The following is a 16,497-nucleotide window of genomic DNA, read 5'->3' as shown; positions in this document are numbered from 1 at the left end:
ACCCACCGCCCATCGGAGGACTCCGGAGGGTCCGTAGTCGATATGTTGACAGAATGTTGCAACCACCACCGGGAGCCCACACACACACACACACAAGAGGGCACACCGAAGGATATGTTTGGCTAATGAGCTCGCTTGCGTGAGGTTCCCGGTTTGGGCAATTGGAAAATGGTTTTTCCACCGGTACGCCGAACGAGCATCCGGTGCATTAATGCCATGCGACTGACCAACACACACACACACACACACACGCGTACCGGAAACATAATGTTGTGTTTGCGTGCCGGGTTAATTAAGCAAGAAGCCCCTGCCGGTGCCACAACAATGTTGCGAGATGCTCCAAACGAAGCAAACATTACACATTACACTGCAGGTCAAGCGATGCTACACGCCAGCAGATTAGATCTTTTGCACCGTTTTGCGTTCCAGTAGCGGCGTTGGCCATGGTCCAGGTGTGTTTGTGTGTTGTCCAGTTGAACGCACCAACACCAGAAGGTGACCATTAGAGCTCAGGTAACCAGGAACTAGTGGATGCGAATGGGTTTTTGCGTTGCAGCATAAAAGGAAAAGAGAAAGGGAAAGCTCCTTCTGCTGCTGCTGCTGCTGCTGGAGTATATCAAAAAGTTGCTTGCACTGCCGGAGAGATGCCCGAGAGTGGAAAGTAAATTGTTGCAATGTGATCATGCGAAATCGTTTCACTCCATCGCTGGCACTTCCTTCCTTGCTTCCTTCCTTCCTTCCTTCCTTCCCGGTATGCCATTCCGGACACCGGATGGTGGTTCCATTATGTTTCGTAGTTGCCAGTTGCGGCGCCCCGGCGGAAAGTTGGACAGAAGAAGAAAAAGCGGAAACGGATGCACACATAAGGACACCGGCGGCCGTGCAGGTTGCAATCGTACGGTGCGAGTACCCAGACCCACAGCGACCCAACCACTGTTTAGCGGCGGAGCCGACAAGAAGCGACGAGTCTGGCCGTATTTTCTTGGGCAAATTTTCACGTTCCAGCGTCCGCTGAAACCCGACAGCTGCTCCGAACGTACAGTACCGGCAGATGCGCCAACGCTGGGCCGTGGAAGGGGCGGGGTGCGAGGGAAAAAAGCGAAGCAAAACTTTCCCATTCGTCCCGCCAGCCAGCCAGCCAGCCAGCCAGCTCGTAGCCGGGGGCCTCGCACGGAGCAACGGCAAAGTTACCAGCAAGATAACGAACGATGCTACCGTCAGCCTTCTTTCTCGTGCTCTCTCACTCTGTAGCTCTCGGTGAACAAAAAGCGAGTAACGCTCCAAGTGTCTTTGCAGCTGCTGGAACAACTTCGAGCTGCGAGAAGCGGTATTGGCCGCCAGGGGGCGTTCGGGCGCTCGCGCGCACAACGGTTGAACGAACGCCCAAGGAGCCAATGTTTACCCGGGCAATGAACAAAACATAACTACCACTACCAGTACCACTACTGCTACGGAGTTTTGTCGTCTTTTCTTTCGCAATTGCTCAGCGCCATCGAGTCGGCGGCGGCAACCCTCGTCGATGCCGTTGATCGTCGTCCTGACTGTCTGTGCTCGGCTGCGAGACGAGTATGCGAATGCCTTGGTTTGTTTTGTTTGCAGGTTACCCCTTCTTTTCCCTTTTTCTACTCCCCTTCAGGCCACTATCACTATCGCGCTTGGCTTCCATCGACACATTCTGGTTTTGTTGGAGAGCAGCGAGTTCCGTGAACCATCTTGTCGTTTTGTTACCCGCTAGGGTTGCGCCTCCATTGCATCCACGCTTCCACGCCGTGAGAACGAATTTCGGATGTTATGTTCTCTCTATGCTTAGAGAAATTGGGTGTTTCCCCTGCACACACACACAGAGCCACTTTCATGCGCTAGAAGTTATGAACAGTGAAGTCTACGTCGGCGAAGAAAGCACGTGTGTGTGTGTGTGCGACAGAAAACTAATCAATCAGCAGCCAGCACTCGCTCGCTCGTTCGCTCTCCCCCCCCCTTTCGAAGCCCAATATTCGCTTCGATCCGCGCTGTGGCTTCTCTTCGGAAAGTCTTCGAAAGTCATACCACAGTTTTGCTGCAGTCGATTGCGTCGTCGCCATCTTGGGCACTTCCGCCGAAAATCCTTGGCGCACACTTGTTTTGCGAAGAAACTTTCCTTGTTATTTAACTATTCTCGAGTATTCGTTCGATCGGTCGATACACACCCACGGTACACACGGTTGCGACAATCATCGGCAATTGGAAGCCCAAAAAAAGGGAACCTAAAAAGGGCCGGGGGGAACGTTGAAGGAACCGCCATTCGACTAACAAGCCAACAAGCCAGCAGGAAAAAACACAAATCAACTCCCCCATCCAATTGGAGACGATTTTGACAGCAAAGTTCTCGCGTTTTCGTCCACAATATGGCGGAGTTGGGAACGGATATGCACGAGTGATGCACGCAGAAAACACGAATACAGTGCTTCACTAATTGTATCGTACTATCAAAGACGATTAGTGTGTGCGCATCGAGTGACAGAGGCCCTGTAGGGAGCGTTTTCACTCGTGTGGCCGCAACGAAGCATTGAAAGAAGGAAAGTTCTCGGTATCGAAAAGTTTTCTTTCGTAAACAGAACTGGTCGAGCGAAACATTGACATGCTCCGGTAGCTGCCTAGCAACCGATCAAGAACGCAACCATTTCAAGTGACTCCAAAGGTGCCCCTTAACCTCACAATCTCTGGCTAATGACGTTATGGAGCGCCGAAGTTCGTTGAGGCACTCGGATTTACGGCAACCGGTTTTGTGAAAAAGTGGAAAGCGAAAATGAAAAGAATTTCCGATGAGTCGCAGCAAAATGGCCCCGGAGTAGTACTGACGCCCCGGATCCGAGCCCGGGGTGTCGCTGTCGCTGAAAAATCTAATAATGCAATCACCAATCAACCCCCGGGTTGCCCTGTTTGCGAGCGTGATCATCACTCGAGCGTATTATCTGGCCGGTTGGCCCGGTTGGCTTGGCCTCCGATCGATCGATCGAAATTCATCAGCGAATCCCGAAGCTGTCAACGCGGGAGCTTAATTTTGCTGACCCAAAACCCTGGACCGCCACTGCATCCAGTACCGGACGTCCGTGTGTGTCCGAATGTCACGTTCGCAACCGCAAACGCACCCTCTTCCTATCACTTCTCTCCTCGTCGTCATCGTTGTCCCTTGGTGAATGTTTTGAAGTAAAAGCGGTCCTGGTCGTCATTGAGCTTCGGGCACGGTGATCGGCGACGTGCGACAAGTGACGTGTGAGACCGGCGAATGACGGGCGATTGACAGACCGAGGGACACACGGGAACTCGCGACGACGCTCACTGACGCGCAGCCTGGTAATGACATTTGCACCAAGAAACTCGTCACCTCGAGAACGAGAGGCTCCTTCTTGGGATGTTCCAAATTCCAAAGGATCGCAAATGATTTATTATCGAAAAACCTCCGGAGTTTACAAAAGAATGGCCGAGACGAACGAGTGGAGCAATTCCACTGCAGCTGATCAGCTGCTGACCAGTGAGCACGTCAGCAACCGCATCGGACATCGGAATTGCGTCCCTATCCTCCCTTTCCCGCGCTATCACGTCCCGTTCCAATTCGCTGATTCGATTCGCGTTCGATGAACTGCAAAAATCTATCCGACGTCCTCTCGACGACGACGACGACGGTGCCACTCCGGACGAGCCGGACCGTCTGCAATCGATCCCGGTGGCCCGGTGGCCCGGTGGCCACGTGCACCATCGAGCGAACCGACGACGTATTTGATTATTCAAGCATCCTTCATTCATAACGCGCTGACCGTTCCATTAGGCATCGCGGAATGGAATCGGTTGCCACCTACCGGAAGGGTGTGTGTGTGTGTTCCTCTGTGGCAAATACCAGAACTGCACCGATGCGCATCCGTATCGATTCCAACCGCCAGTGAAATGCCATCGCGCTACTAGGGCGTTGGCTAGAGATTGGAGAGAGAGAGAGAGGAAAAAATCGAAATTCCATTCCACAGGACATGACGCATCGCGCCGAGAAAATCATCCCCCAAATGGGGGCTCTTCGCTTTGTTTGTCATTCAGTATCCTCGGGTAAATAGCGCTGGGCTCGGCAGGTGTTGACAGACATGGATTCTGCAAATGGACACTGGTTAACAGTCCTCCGCCGGGCCTGTATGCATTAGTTCGGAAGGTTTTTAACCAAAAAATCGATTGTTTATCTGCCGACTATGTCACTCAGCCTCAGGTTTGATAGCTCAGTGGCCGAGCAATTGATGTTGGATACGTTTGAAGCTAGAATAAATAGAGAGCACGTTAGATGTTTATGAATGCAGAAAGTACATTGGACCCATTTGAATGGTTTGTTTTCAACTTATCGGGAATATACTGCTGGGAACTGTATTTCTAGTGGCATTCAAATGATGTCATATATGTAGATAGAAACGAATGCTTGAAATTCGTGTCGGGAATGGAGCAGATACTTTAATTTTCCTGATTTATATAATAAGATTGGGCCAATGAACCACCATTTTAAACCATTTTTAATACTAGAAGGCATTTAGGTACTTGATTCACGGAGCTTCGGTGTAACTCCGGACTTGCCTGAATTTTGGCATGAAAAACGAACATCGGAGTGTCCTTTTGTGTCTATAGTGGGATCAGAGAGAGTATCGTACACTTCGAGGTGTTATAATTTCAATTCCAATAATTTCAAAAGTAAACTAAAGAGCAACAACATAAATATTATCGATTGTTTGGTGGGCGAGGCGGTAGACCTTGCTATTAAAACCAAATAATGTTACTTTTAATGTTCGTCTCTTACAATCGATTGCACATTGCATGGCTTAAATGTTTTTCACTTGATACGCGAATACTGATTTACGATTTGCAACAAAATTAATGAATTCTTCGATTGAAAAACTGAACATCATACCTGAATGTTGGCAGCATGTTGAAGTTTTCAAACCATTTTTACATCAAATGAAATGCGATAACCTATTCTAAAAACATAAATTCTCGAAGTTCACCCAAGAAACGCATAAAGTAAATACACTTCAACCTTATGGATTCCTTCCCGGTGATTCTTCAAAACAAAATTCTACCCCATCGCCCCGAGAGCGTTAATGAACCTGTTGATGAACGGTTCTGCTAATGCAATGTTCACTTCTCGAACCCGAACGTGAAAACCAACGGCAACCCTTCCACATACCTTGCGCCAGGTTGGAACTTACTTATTTACACCGACACGACGGTAGACACGACGCAAACAATACACTCATGAGGGCATACTTTATGGCACAACATCCCGATACCTGACAGGGCACACCGCACCGTTCTCCCCCGATGCTCCTGCTAGGGCTGGCACTCATAAATGTGTAACAAAGTGCTCACACACACGCACCGGATGCCGCCCCACCCCCTCGTGTGCTCGTAAAAAAATAAAAGGATCCTCTCGCACCATCCACCATGCTTCCACCTTCTACTACTCTTTGCCGAATGCTTGACGTTAGGCAAATGTTTCCCTCAATATTCCTTCCTTTCCTGCTGTTCACATCTTTATTTGCGAAAAGCGAACGAAGGAAAGGACCGGCATGATGATGGCAACATGATCCGGCATCACGCCAATGCTTCGTGTGTGTGCCGGGTATGCCGAGGCCCATGTTTGTATCACCGTTTGATGTCACTTCCGAGCCGAGTGTTGATTTGCGCCCGTAGGAAGGCGCACAATACGCGTGAAGTAGTAGAAGTATCACCAACACCACCGCCATCAGGAAAGGCTCATGAGGTACTTGAGGTTGTTACGTGCACGCTTCGGCTCGCGAGCAAAGACAGAGAGAGAGAGAGAGACAGAGAGACAAATCAAACATTGGACCATTATAAAACAAAAAAATCACATAAACGCGTGCCAGAAGAACGCCTGTAACGAACGACAGCTGATTGCGTACCACCCATCAGGGCCGCTATTTTGCACGACGACGTAAGGCGAATACTTAAACAGGACCTCGTAGCTCACGGAATTGACTCCTTCCCGTTGCGTCACGCAAGTCACGCGATAGGGGATGAAAATGTGGTTTCGAAAATGGGTTTTGACAAATTGCATCTCATCTATTCCATCGATGGTGCAGCGGTTTTGAAGCAATGTTGATTTCGACATCCGTTACCAGAAGAAACGAAGACAGACGCCGTAGCTGGCGGTGGTCGAGTGGACTCCAATTTATTTTTATTGTTTCCAGCTTCCCGGGGGTTGATTTTATTATTGAATTCCACTTGTCACGGTAGCCATCCCCGGCCAGGCTGTGTGTGTGTGTGTGTGTTTGTATGTATGGCTTATCAGCCAAACCTGACCACTTATGTCACTCGCTCCCCATTTCACTCGATGTGCTATTGCTCCTGCGTTAACCTAGTTTCAAACACTCACCGTCGCTATCTGCTTGTTTTCTGCTCTGTTCCCGTTTCAGATGTACGTCCAATCAACAGCTCAATAAACACGTGGTGCAGCAATGGAAGAGCAGCATGCAGCAGTAGCAGCATCATCATCATCAGCACCAGTAGCATCAATGCCTGCCGCCGGGTATCAGTGGCAGTGAGAAAATCGATCGATCGCTCGACATTCGCAAACCAGCGAACCGACGGATCGGTTCCGGATCGTTTAGCTTTTTCGCACGCCGATAAGCCAACCGACGCGACGGTCGCTTACGCTTCGGGGTGTCACTTCTTCTGCTTCTGGTGAGCTTTACGGACCCACAGCCCATACCGTGAGTGTCCTGTGCTGCGTATGTGTGTGTGTTTGTAATCGATATCGGTGGTCAGCAGTGAGTGCGGAGTGTTGCTGGCGATGCCAACCGTCGCCATTCAGCGGCAGCCGGTAGTCCGGAAGCCCGATTGCCTGCAACGGGGTGGCCAGTGGCTTACTGGCGGTTGACGCGGGCCAGCAGGACGATCAAACCGAGACACCATGAAGGCAGAGGACCGACGTCCGCCTCCGAGCTGTTGCCGTGTTTGTGTCCGTACCGATTGGTCCGCCGGCACCGCTGCCGGTTGTGATTCTTCCTGTTTCTCACAGCTGGAGCAGCACCCGGAAGCCACTGAACCAGCATCAGCACCAGCAGCATCAGCAACAACAACATCAACAACAACGACGACGCCAACGACGGAATCGCGTCGCTAATCTCGCGAAAACTTCCGGAAGCGTTTGGCTAACGAAAGAACAAGAAGAGTGAGACCGAAACCACCGAAGTGACCGAAGGGGCAGACAGAAGAGAAGAGCTAGTAGTGGTGGTGGTGGTGGTGGTGGTGCATCGCGTTTGGTGCGAGTGTTTGGAGCCGTGCAGCTTCGGGGCTCATAAAATATTCAAAACAGCAAACATAAATACGAACGGCAGCAGCGAGTGAGGCAGTGAGAGAAAGAAAGGTGAAAAAGGAGGAAGAGGATAAACTCTTGGGTAAAAACACGGTCCAGGGCAGCAGCAGCAGCAGCAGCAGAAACTTGGTCCTTCCTCCTGGTTGGGGAAAAAAAACACGAACACGTTTCGACCAACAGAAGGGAAAGCCAAAGTGTACCGCTTCCGGTTGACGATCCCTCTCTCTCTCTCTCTCTCTCTCTCTCTCTCTCTCTTTCTCTGCCAACGCCAGCAGCAGCCGGTCCCCGGGTCCGTGCGCTTTATCGGGAGCCCTTTTTCAACCCCGAGTGTGACGTAATTCCGGTGCTCAAGTGCTTTCATCTTTCGTGTGTACGTGTGTACGTGTGTGTGTCTGAGCGGGACTAAAAGTAAGAAACACGTCACATCCGGTTACGGATCCGGCGTTCGTTGTGGTGTTCTGGTCCTGGGGCTAGGGGTTAAGCTTCGGTTCGCACGTGCCCATCACACGTAACGTAACGCGTCCGTGGACCGGCATTCCGCTGGCAGTGCTCCAAGATGGAAATGTGCTTCTAGCCGGTTCGCGTCAGTGTGCCTGTGTGTGTGTCTGTGTGTGTGTGTGTGAAGCGTGTGAGAAAAGCAACGCCATCGCGCCGTGCGATAATCAAATAGTGTTCGTTTGCTGGCAGACGGCGGATTGGGATTTTTCCCCGAAAAGCAGGGAAAAAGGAAAACCCCTCGCCACGTAGGAAAAGCTTAAAGCAAAACAAACAAAAAGAGGGGGTTTCAGGGCACCACCGTAGGGATCATCGCTTTGATGTCCACGGCAGGAAAGCCTCGGTGGCATTCCTTTCACTTTGCTGCAGCCTCGCAATCCATAAACGCCTGGCAGGCCGCCTGCAGACCGTCGCTAAGGGTCCCGCTGATCCGGAGCTAGTGTGTGTGTGCATGAGTGGCACCGGAATGCAGTAATCCGACGAGCGCTGGCAGTGCAGCGAAATTTCTTCAAAAGAAATTGCATTCGAAAGAAGTGCAAGTGCATCCAGCAGCGAGCGAAGGGTTGGTTGTGGCCTTCGGTACGATTGGCTGCAACGGCTCACAAGAACCATCGTTTGGGTGTGTGTGTGTGTGTGTGTGCGTGTGAGTGTCGAGTGAATCTAAGAACCGTCTTGAAGATAACAGTTAGATGAGATAGAAGTGCGCGAGTGTGCGAGTGAGAAGGCGACGCGACCGGAACAACCGGAAGGGCGCAGGAAGGATACCCGCAGGACAACTCTACGACGGAAAAAGGGATCCCCCAGCAGGCCACCGGTGGGCCCGGGGGGTTTGGATAAACGCATTCAAAATGACAATGACGAAGGCACACACGGTGTGCATCCTGTGGATGATTATCTTCTTCAGTTCGAGTAACACAGGTAAGAAGATTGGAGGGATGCTATCGTCTTCTTCTTCTTCGCTTTCTAGTTGCATTACCGATTGCTGGTGCCTAGGAGGTCGAACAGGAACCGGGAACCGCAGCTTCTCGTTCAGCTCCCTTGATGGGGTAGCGGAACTTTGTCTCTTTTAAAGATCTCTTTCCTCTGCTCACTGATTCCTGGAACTTCGCTCCGCACCGTTATGCTGTGTCAGCGCTGATGCTGTGCTAGCGATAGATACGCGGTACGTCAATCTATCCAACGAGGATTGCATCGGTATGGCAGGGAAGGATTGGAAGAAGGGAGGGGGGGAAATCATGGCGTGGCCCGTAATGGAGTACGCTTGTTATGCGCTTGCGATGCGGATGCGGTTCGCAGTCGAGTGCAACGTGTGCCAACCAGAGTGCATTTCCGTGTGCAACGCAGCGTATTGAGAGGTTTTCCGTTTCGTCGTCGTTTACGATTGAGTGGCAACGGTGCCCTTTCCCTTACCCGTAGGAGCGGGGCCGCGGGTCGGGCGTAAGGGCGTAATGGCAATCTGGATTTTGTGGGGATTAAGCTCGCTGCTGGAATTCACATTTTTCCATTCGATCATTAGCTCGAGAGCGATTAGAGTGCAACGGAACAAGCGGTAGATGTTTTGTATGTTAAATTTGAGTTTGTATTCGTAGTAATGTGTTCAGATGCATCTTTTAGGGTACACACTGCAGCAACTTGTATAAAGTTTGAAATGTTTTAAGGTTTTTAATGTAAATTTGAAGATTGAACGAATAATATTTCAAGAATATTGTAATAACAAATTTGAATCAATCGCAAGAAAATTTACATATAGATACAATTGAAATATCTGAGCGTCTTGTAATACAAGTGCATCATGCAAGTTTGAAACGCTTTGTCCTAAACTAACCCTCTCAAAGTTTGTTTCTACATTAGCATGCACAATACATGATATTATCGGACATTATTGTAGTATTGAGTTGCTATGTAATGTAGAAATGTTATAAAAAAAGAAAAAAAATGCATAAAGTTTAAGATTCAATCAATGTTCATGTTAATATTGATGTTTATACTGCGATAAGTAATTTTCGAATAAGTTCATTTTGCAAACCAGTTTCGTCGATATCAGGGCTTCGATATCGATGTATTTTTAAGATAAATTTTCATCAAACCGTATCCTTATGTTATTGAAAAGTTGTACTTCAATACGATACTAACAAAAGTAAAATGGTTTCTGTTGCTCAAGCAAAGTTACTAAAAAATTATATACAGTGAACACATGTAAGAGTGAACCATTTGCTAGAGTGTGTTCATTCCTGCTGCAAAGTGACGGCAACCGGTTCTACTTTAATCAATTTACTGAATTAACTGCCCCGACCGCTCTCCAAATATTGCTCCCGATTGAATCTAATAAATCCTGGTGCGCCTCAAAAGGAGCATCGCTTCCCGGGCACCAGTGTTTGAGTTACCGATCGTTTCATTAATTTATATTTGCTCGAAGCACATAAAAACACACACACACACACACACAAGTTCACATACACTGTAGTAAACTCACTCTCCTAAATAAATACCCCAAACGCACAATCGAAACGTTTCCCTTCCCAAAATCCGATCCAATGCGAACGGCGATGATGATGATGGTGATGGTGATGATGGAGTAAGGGTTCGAATGGAGCAAAAGTGAACACCACGCACCACTGTTTGCGTTGCGTATCAATATTAAAATACCAAAAAGGCTGGGAAACTCCGTACCGTGGGAAATTCTCTCTCTCGCTCTCCTTCTCTCTCTCTCGCTCTTTATCTCTTTGAGCAAGGCGTGGGTTTATTCCTTCACTCCTTTCACTCGTCTTCATCCCCCGCCATTTTGCAATGGGATTGGCATGCGAATGATCAACGACACCGGAACCGGAGTGATGATGACGATGATGACGATGATGACGACGGAGACGGCGACGGAGACGGAGACGGCGACGGAGACGGAGACGGCGACGGAGACGGAGACGACATTCCACGCATGAGAGGTAGACGCACGGCGGCAATTGAATCACAAAATCTTAACGCACTTCCGGCCACGTTCACGGTGACAAAATGCAGAATTGGGCGCCACATCAATCCAGCGCTGGAGGGGAACGTAGGAGGGTGCAAAGAAGAAAAAGATGAAGGAGCATAAACAAAAAAAAACAATCGCGTAAAATCCGCCATTTATGCTCTGGCGTTTCACGATTCACCATGGCCACCCTAGATTCCCGTGGCGGATTTGCGTCCCACTGCTGCCACCGTTGTGAGGCCGTTTTTGATGATTGACATAAAACGGGGCGTCGCGTTGAATAGCAGGCCATGGGGAGGGATTTTTGGTAGGGGAAAGGAACCGGCGCCATTGCGTTGCGTTGCTGGCGTTTGCTGCCGAGGCCGAGCCCAGGCGGTTGGGAAGCATAAACTTTTCGGCTTTATCAGTGTGTAAGGGATGATTACACTGGCAGGCAGGCTGGTTGGGTGCGACGGTTTGACGTGCTGGCGGTGCTTGTCAAATAATCACAATCCTTTGGATGGAACTTTACACAACGAAATGCCGGCCTCCGCGTTCCAACACACACACACATGCGTGTCAGGGTGAGACGAACGTAGCCGCGTTGTTTATGCATTTAAGGGGGTTTTTGTTTGTCGTTGGTTGGTGCTATGCCGGTGTTGGTGTGGTGGGTGACTTTAAAATTTGCCAAACGAAACGTTAGGATTACTACCCACTGCCCCCATTCCCTTCTCACTCTTTACCTAGAGACCCGCTAGGCAAATGATTTAATGCGGGAATGTTACCCCCAGGCAGCATACGATGGAGGCGCCTGGTTCTTGATGATGAAAAAACAGTCTAACACCCGCTGAGGTGGGGTGGTACGGGGTGGGAATAAATTTTCATACTCACCACTTACCCACCCCTCCCATCACCCTTCTTTTTGTGTCACCATTTCGGTTGGTTAAACACCGAGCGCATCACATTTCACCGAAGGGTTTCGTTTTATTTATTGAAGAAAAATTTACAGAAGAAACTGAAACGCCGCCGAGGGGTGGTTGGGGAGGATTACGGAATCGACACAATGGGTACCATTCTAATTGATGGTTGGTTGAATGCGCGCCCAGCTCCAACCCCCCCGGGGAGGACGACAACCGGACGGAACGATTGTTTTATGTATCGATTGTATAGGGTGGCCATTTCGGGGGTTTATTGCATAATTTGAGCATGGCACTTTGAAGCCCCTTCCCCCCCGGTCGCTGGCTGTGGAATGGAGCGACAGGCTCAGCAATTTCCATGATATATTCCTAGTGGGCATCATTTAACCAACCCTCCGCTGTTTGAGCAAGTGAGAGAGAGAGAGCACGTACGAGATGGCTTCATCATCACACACAACCACTCACACACACACACACACGCCGTATGGTTTTATCGTTTCATTTTTGTTGCCACTAGGGTACGAGTTCCCACCCACCCGAGTGCCCACCACCGTTTCACCAACGCGGGGAATCATGAAACGTAAAACCGTTTTGATGCAGAAATTTAATCAGCTGGCCGGACGGCTTTGCTCCACGTCCACCAAAAGCATTTTTCATGTTTTAAATTACAATTTAATTTCTTTTATGAAACGATACACCCCCCACGAATGTTGCTCCTCCCCCTTTGGTCCCGAAATTCATTGGGGGAAGGAAACGTGCACACGGATTGGACTTTTATTGGCAGATAAAATGGCGGCACATGGCGGCACACAGCGGCAAGGCAAAGGTATTGGTGTTGTGTCGAGCACACCATTAGCACACGATACCAATTGGACAGTTAATGGTTGGCAGGGGAGTGGAGAAGAGGGGTAAGAGGGTACCATGTACGCCCAACGGTGGAACAGATAACTCAAATGTATCATTTGACCAATGGATACCAGTCAATGATTTATGATCAATGGATTGAGCTTCGGTCGATTGGATTGCCACCCCTCTGAGGGGTGTTTGCTCCCCAATCGTTTTGATTTCCTTCCTAGAATTACTGTAGGCATGTTTGTGTGCGTGTGTGAGATGGTTTGATTCGTTTTATTAATGGAATTAATATGATTAGCTATCCATCATACAATTACGACGCAATGGTTTTATTGCTTATGCGTCTTATCAAATGTGCCAGGAGCATAGGCGAGGACAAACCAAGGTGGCCAACTAGATCTAACGTATTGTAACATCGATTAACAAATTAATAAGACCTTGCTACGAATTGAAATAAGTAAATATAAAATAATATAAGTAAAATATAAGGATGGCACAACATTAAAAGACAGATTCAAACTGCACCCCCCAAAACGCACACACGCACAATTCTTCGTCGTCAGTTAATGCATGACTGGTTTTATGAGCTCTGACTCATCTCCGTTCCCCAAACCCAAACAACAATCAATTCGAACAAAATGAAGCCACGAACGAAAACCCAAAATGAAGAACCATGAACCGAAATCGAAACGAAACCTCACCCATTCCACTCGCACGCACCACTGAAGGCAATAATCGTTAATTATGCTTCCCTTCCCCATCACCCCACGGGGTTGTGGTTTTTTTTTCCCGATGGCGAAAAAATCGCTGAAACGTATCATTGATCAAATCAAGCGGCAGCTTCCTTTCGTTGCGTTCTCGTCTGCGCGTCCACTACGTTGTTGATCCAAGAAGCTGAAATCACGCTCCTTGGGCCTTGTGTTCGATTCGAATCGGAGTAGCAGTACCGCCGGCAGCACCGCTCCGTTGCTCACCTCACCTTTTGTGCTCCATCATCAGCGCCAATCTTGAATCGTGAATCCGGACCGTTTTTGGGGCCCTTGGGGTGGTCCTAGCCTCGGTACTAGCTCGCTAGTATCCAAAGGAATGGCCACGGAGCACGCAGCATCTGTGGTGCGAAGTTCGCGATGGGCCTTAAATGGCGATGGGAGCCGAAACCGCATTTAAACATTAGAGATACAGCGGCCAAAGGCGGCGTTGTCTTGTGCCCTGTATTGTTATTGGAAGAGGGGGAAAAATCCCATTTCACGGATCAATTCACGCCTTCCCAAACGTTGCGTATCGGTGGCTGTGAGGAGCTGCTAACCATAACGTCCATTGGCTGGCGAGCGAGAACATACTGACCCAGTCCCAGTCCCAGTCCCAGGCCGAGCATGAAGCGAGTTTGCGTACCAAGCGACCAGCATAAATATTCATTTAATACTCTTCTCCACGGGCTGGAGTGCTGAAAGGGCGAACAAGGCAAAGCCACAACCTGATGTTCTTAATGTTTTCAGCCGTTTTTGGGGTGCGATTACGTTATTAAAAGATTTTCACTTAACCTCATTCATTTTGCGAGGGGCTTTCAAGGGATGTTCGTGGTCGGTTTTTTTTTGCATATAAAAGGTGCTTTAAGGGAAGCTTTTCATTTGGATAACAGCGAAGAGAACGCTTCAAACGAGTGTAGAACTTTTAACCAATCTTGAAGACAATTCCTCCTTCAAAATTCGAACCATTGGCATTCAAATATTGGCAAATTAGACGACGAATGGTCAACGGTGCTGCCTGCTGGACGCACAGTGTCAGCATTCCCGGGCCCCGCACGATCGGTGCCTATCAAAGGTCGATCACAAAACATCAAATATGTTGCACACAAAAAAAAACCATAAGCCAGCAAGCATTAAATCCCTTTCCATCAATCCGCTTCTCGACATGTTCGACGCCGGCCCTTGATTTGCTCAATTTCAAATCCATCTCGGACCACCACCACCACCACCACCAACTACCACAACCATCAATCAGTGCCTGACGAGAACACAATCAAAAAGGCCGACAGCAATGAAATGGCGTTGGTTGGCGAACGGAAGCCGGAATCGGAAGAAGCCGGGCAAAAGATATGCTAACCATCTGGCCCCGATTCTGACTGCTCGAAACCGAGCGATATCGGTCGGTCGGTCGGTCGAACTCGGACATCCTTCCATCCGCACCCCTCACCTCCTCTCCCGAAAATGATTGCTTCCGTACCGGGCATCGGTTGGTCAGCACCGCCCCAGCCAGTTCATTTCCGGTCACTCTTTCGTCGTCCTCCAAGCTTTCCGGCCCCTCTGTGGGGGGGAAACAAGAGTAGTAACAGGAGGAGTGTGGTGGGGTAGCACACAACAACAACAACAACAACAAAAAATACCCGAGATCGGTAGCTACTGGCAATAAAACCCTGACTAAGCAGAAATCGAAGTTACGTGGGTTGGTGAGGGAGGGTGGTGGTGGTGGTGGATGATACGCCCTCTCCTCCCTCTACAGGGCGATCGAACGATCAACCCCCTTCATGCTGTTGCTTCTATGGGCTCACTCACTCTGGCTCTGGGTAAAAATATTTACGACCATGCTGATTATGCAGAATAAATCAAACCATGTTCCAGGTCCATGTCCGTCCGTCCATCCGTCCATCCGTCCCTTCGCTTCGAACGACGAATACGATCCGGACGCTCAACATTGGCATCGGATTCAGCTCGGTTGCTACTAACGCCGCTAGCGAGCAGCAGCCTTTGCAAGCACAGCATGGGATTGCGCTTACTTAAAAAAATGTAAAATATTTCTCCACCAACCGTCATGGCCCTCTATTTCTTCTTCTCTCTGGTTGCGCGCTCGGTAACTATGGTAATGATGATTGAATTTGAAATATAAACCTCAACCTGTCGCCAACCAATTGCGTCATCGCTGCATTGGCCGCGGGGGGCACGGAACAGGTGCGGGAAGGAAGGTGGGGCAGAGCGGCCAACAAGCTTCCATCATTGTCGTCGTCGTCCTCCGTCGTGGCCAGAAGGCGTTTCCATCGTATCGTTCGTCCGTAGCCAGCCAACTTCACAAATTGACACAAATGCGAGGTGTTCGAGCGCGACAGGAACCATCGTTACATTCACATCATGGCAAGCCTTGGTCCGTCAGTGGTCCGGAAAGGTGCACGCCGAGCACGCAAGGAAATGGTTCGAGCGCCAGTGACCGTTCGCAGGGGCAACGCGCGTTATGCAATTGGAATTAAATTTCAAGAAAAAACCATCAAAGTAAACGTAATTCTTGCGCTTTTACTTCCATGGAATAGAGGCACCACACGGGGCTCGGCCAGATGGATATGATTTCGCTTGTTCACCCGAACTCCCCCGGAGGGTCATTGTATGGGGGTGTAATGGTGATGGAAAAGCAAATGCAATGATGGTAAACCGATGACTTTTGCTGTGGTTAGGTTTCGCTGCGTACCGTGTTATGTGTTGTATTGGGCGGATGATATTTATCCTAACTAACTAGTTTAGGAAATGCTTTCAAATTACTTAGGACAGAGAATCGTTAGGCGGTTTGGTGAACACAAACATCACAGCAATGATGCATTCGAGATTTACCAGGAACTTTCAATTCCTTGAAGAAACAGTTGCTACATACAACATTTGTGTACATGAAAGAAGTAGACGCTGTAGACGTTTGTTAGTGTAGACGTAAAGTCAATTTACAGTACTCAAAATATATATTTTTCTCATCGTGCTCGTGCTGTCTTTGGACATAAAATTCCTCATTTTTTTTTTTCAAGCGACTAATGTCACAGAAAGAATAAATTGCACTAATAACAGTGCTAGAGAACCACCTATAAATAACGACCTGGAAATTTTGCGAGGGTATTGCGGAATGTGTTTCAACATTCATGTTTTTCCCATGGAAATGGCTGGACACCGCCCGTATTAAGAGATTAGAGTCAGAGT

The 16,497-nt window shown here is 48.9% G+C and overlaps 1 protein-coding gene across 2 annotated transcripts in view; it reads left to right on the top strand.

Annotated features, from left to right (window-relative positions):
* Positions 1 to 7,263: 7,263 nt before the first annotated feature.
* Positions 7,264 to 16,497, top strand: part of LOC125947933 (nuclear pore complex protein DDB_G0274915-like) — a 77,062-nt gene continuing 67,828 nt past the window's right edge. For both annotated transcript variants that reach the window (XM_049673498.1, XM_049673499.1), the window contains exon 1: positions 7,264 to 8,755. In XM_049673498.1, the coding sequence (XP_049529455.1) occupies positions 8,686 to 8,755 (70 nt within the window). In that variant the 5' untranslated portion in view covers positions 7,264 to 8,685. The remainder of the gene's footprint in view (positions 8,756 to 16,497) is intronic.

The sequence above is a fragment of the Anopheles darlingi genome, chromosome 2 (assembly GCF_943734745.1).
Source record: "Anopheles darlingi chromosome 2, idAnoDarlMG_H_01, whole genome shotgun sequence".
NCBI lineage: Eukaryota > Metazoa > Arthropoda > Insecta > Diptera > Culicidae > Anopheles > Anopheles darlingi.
The sequence above is the reverse complement of the archived record's forward strand: the minus strand, read 5'-3'. Positions and strand labels throughout refer to the sequence as shown.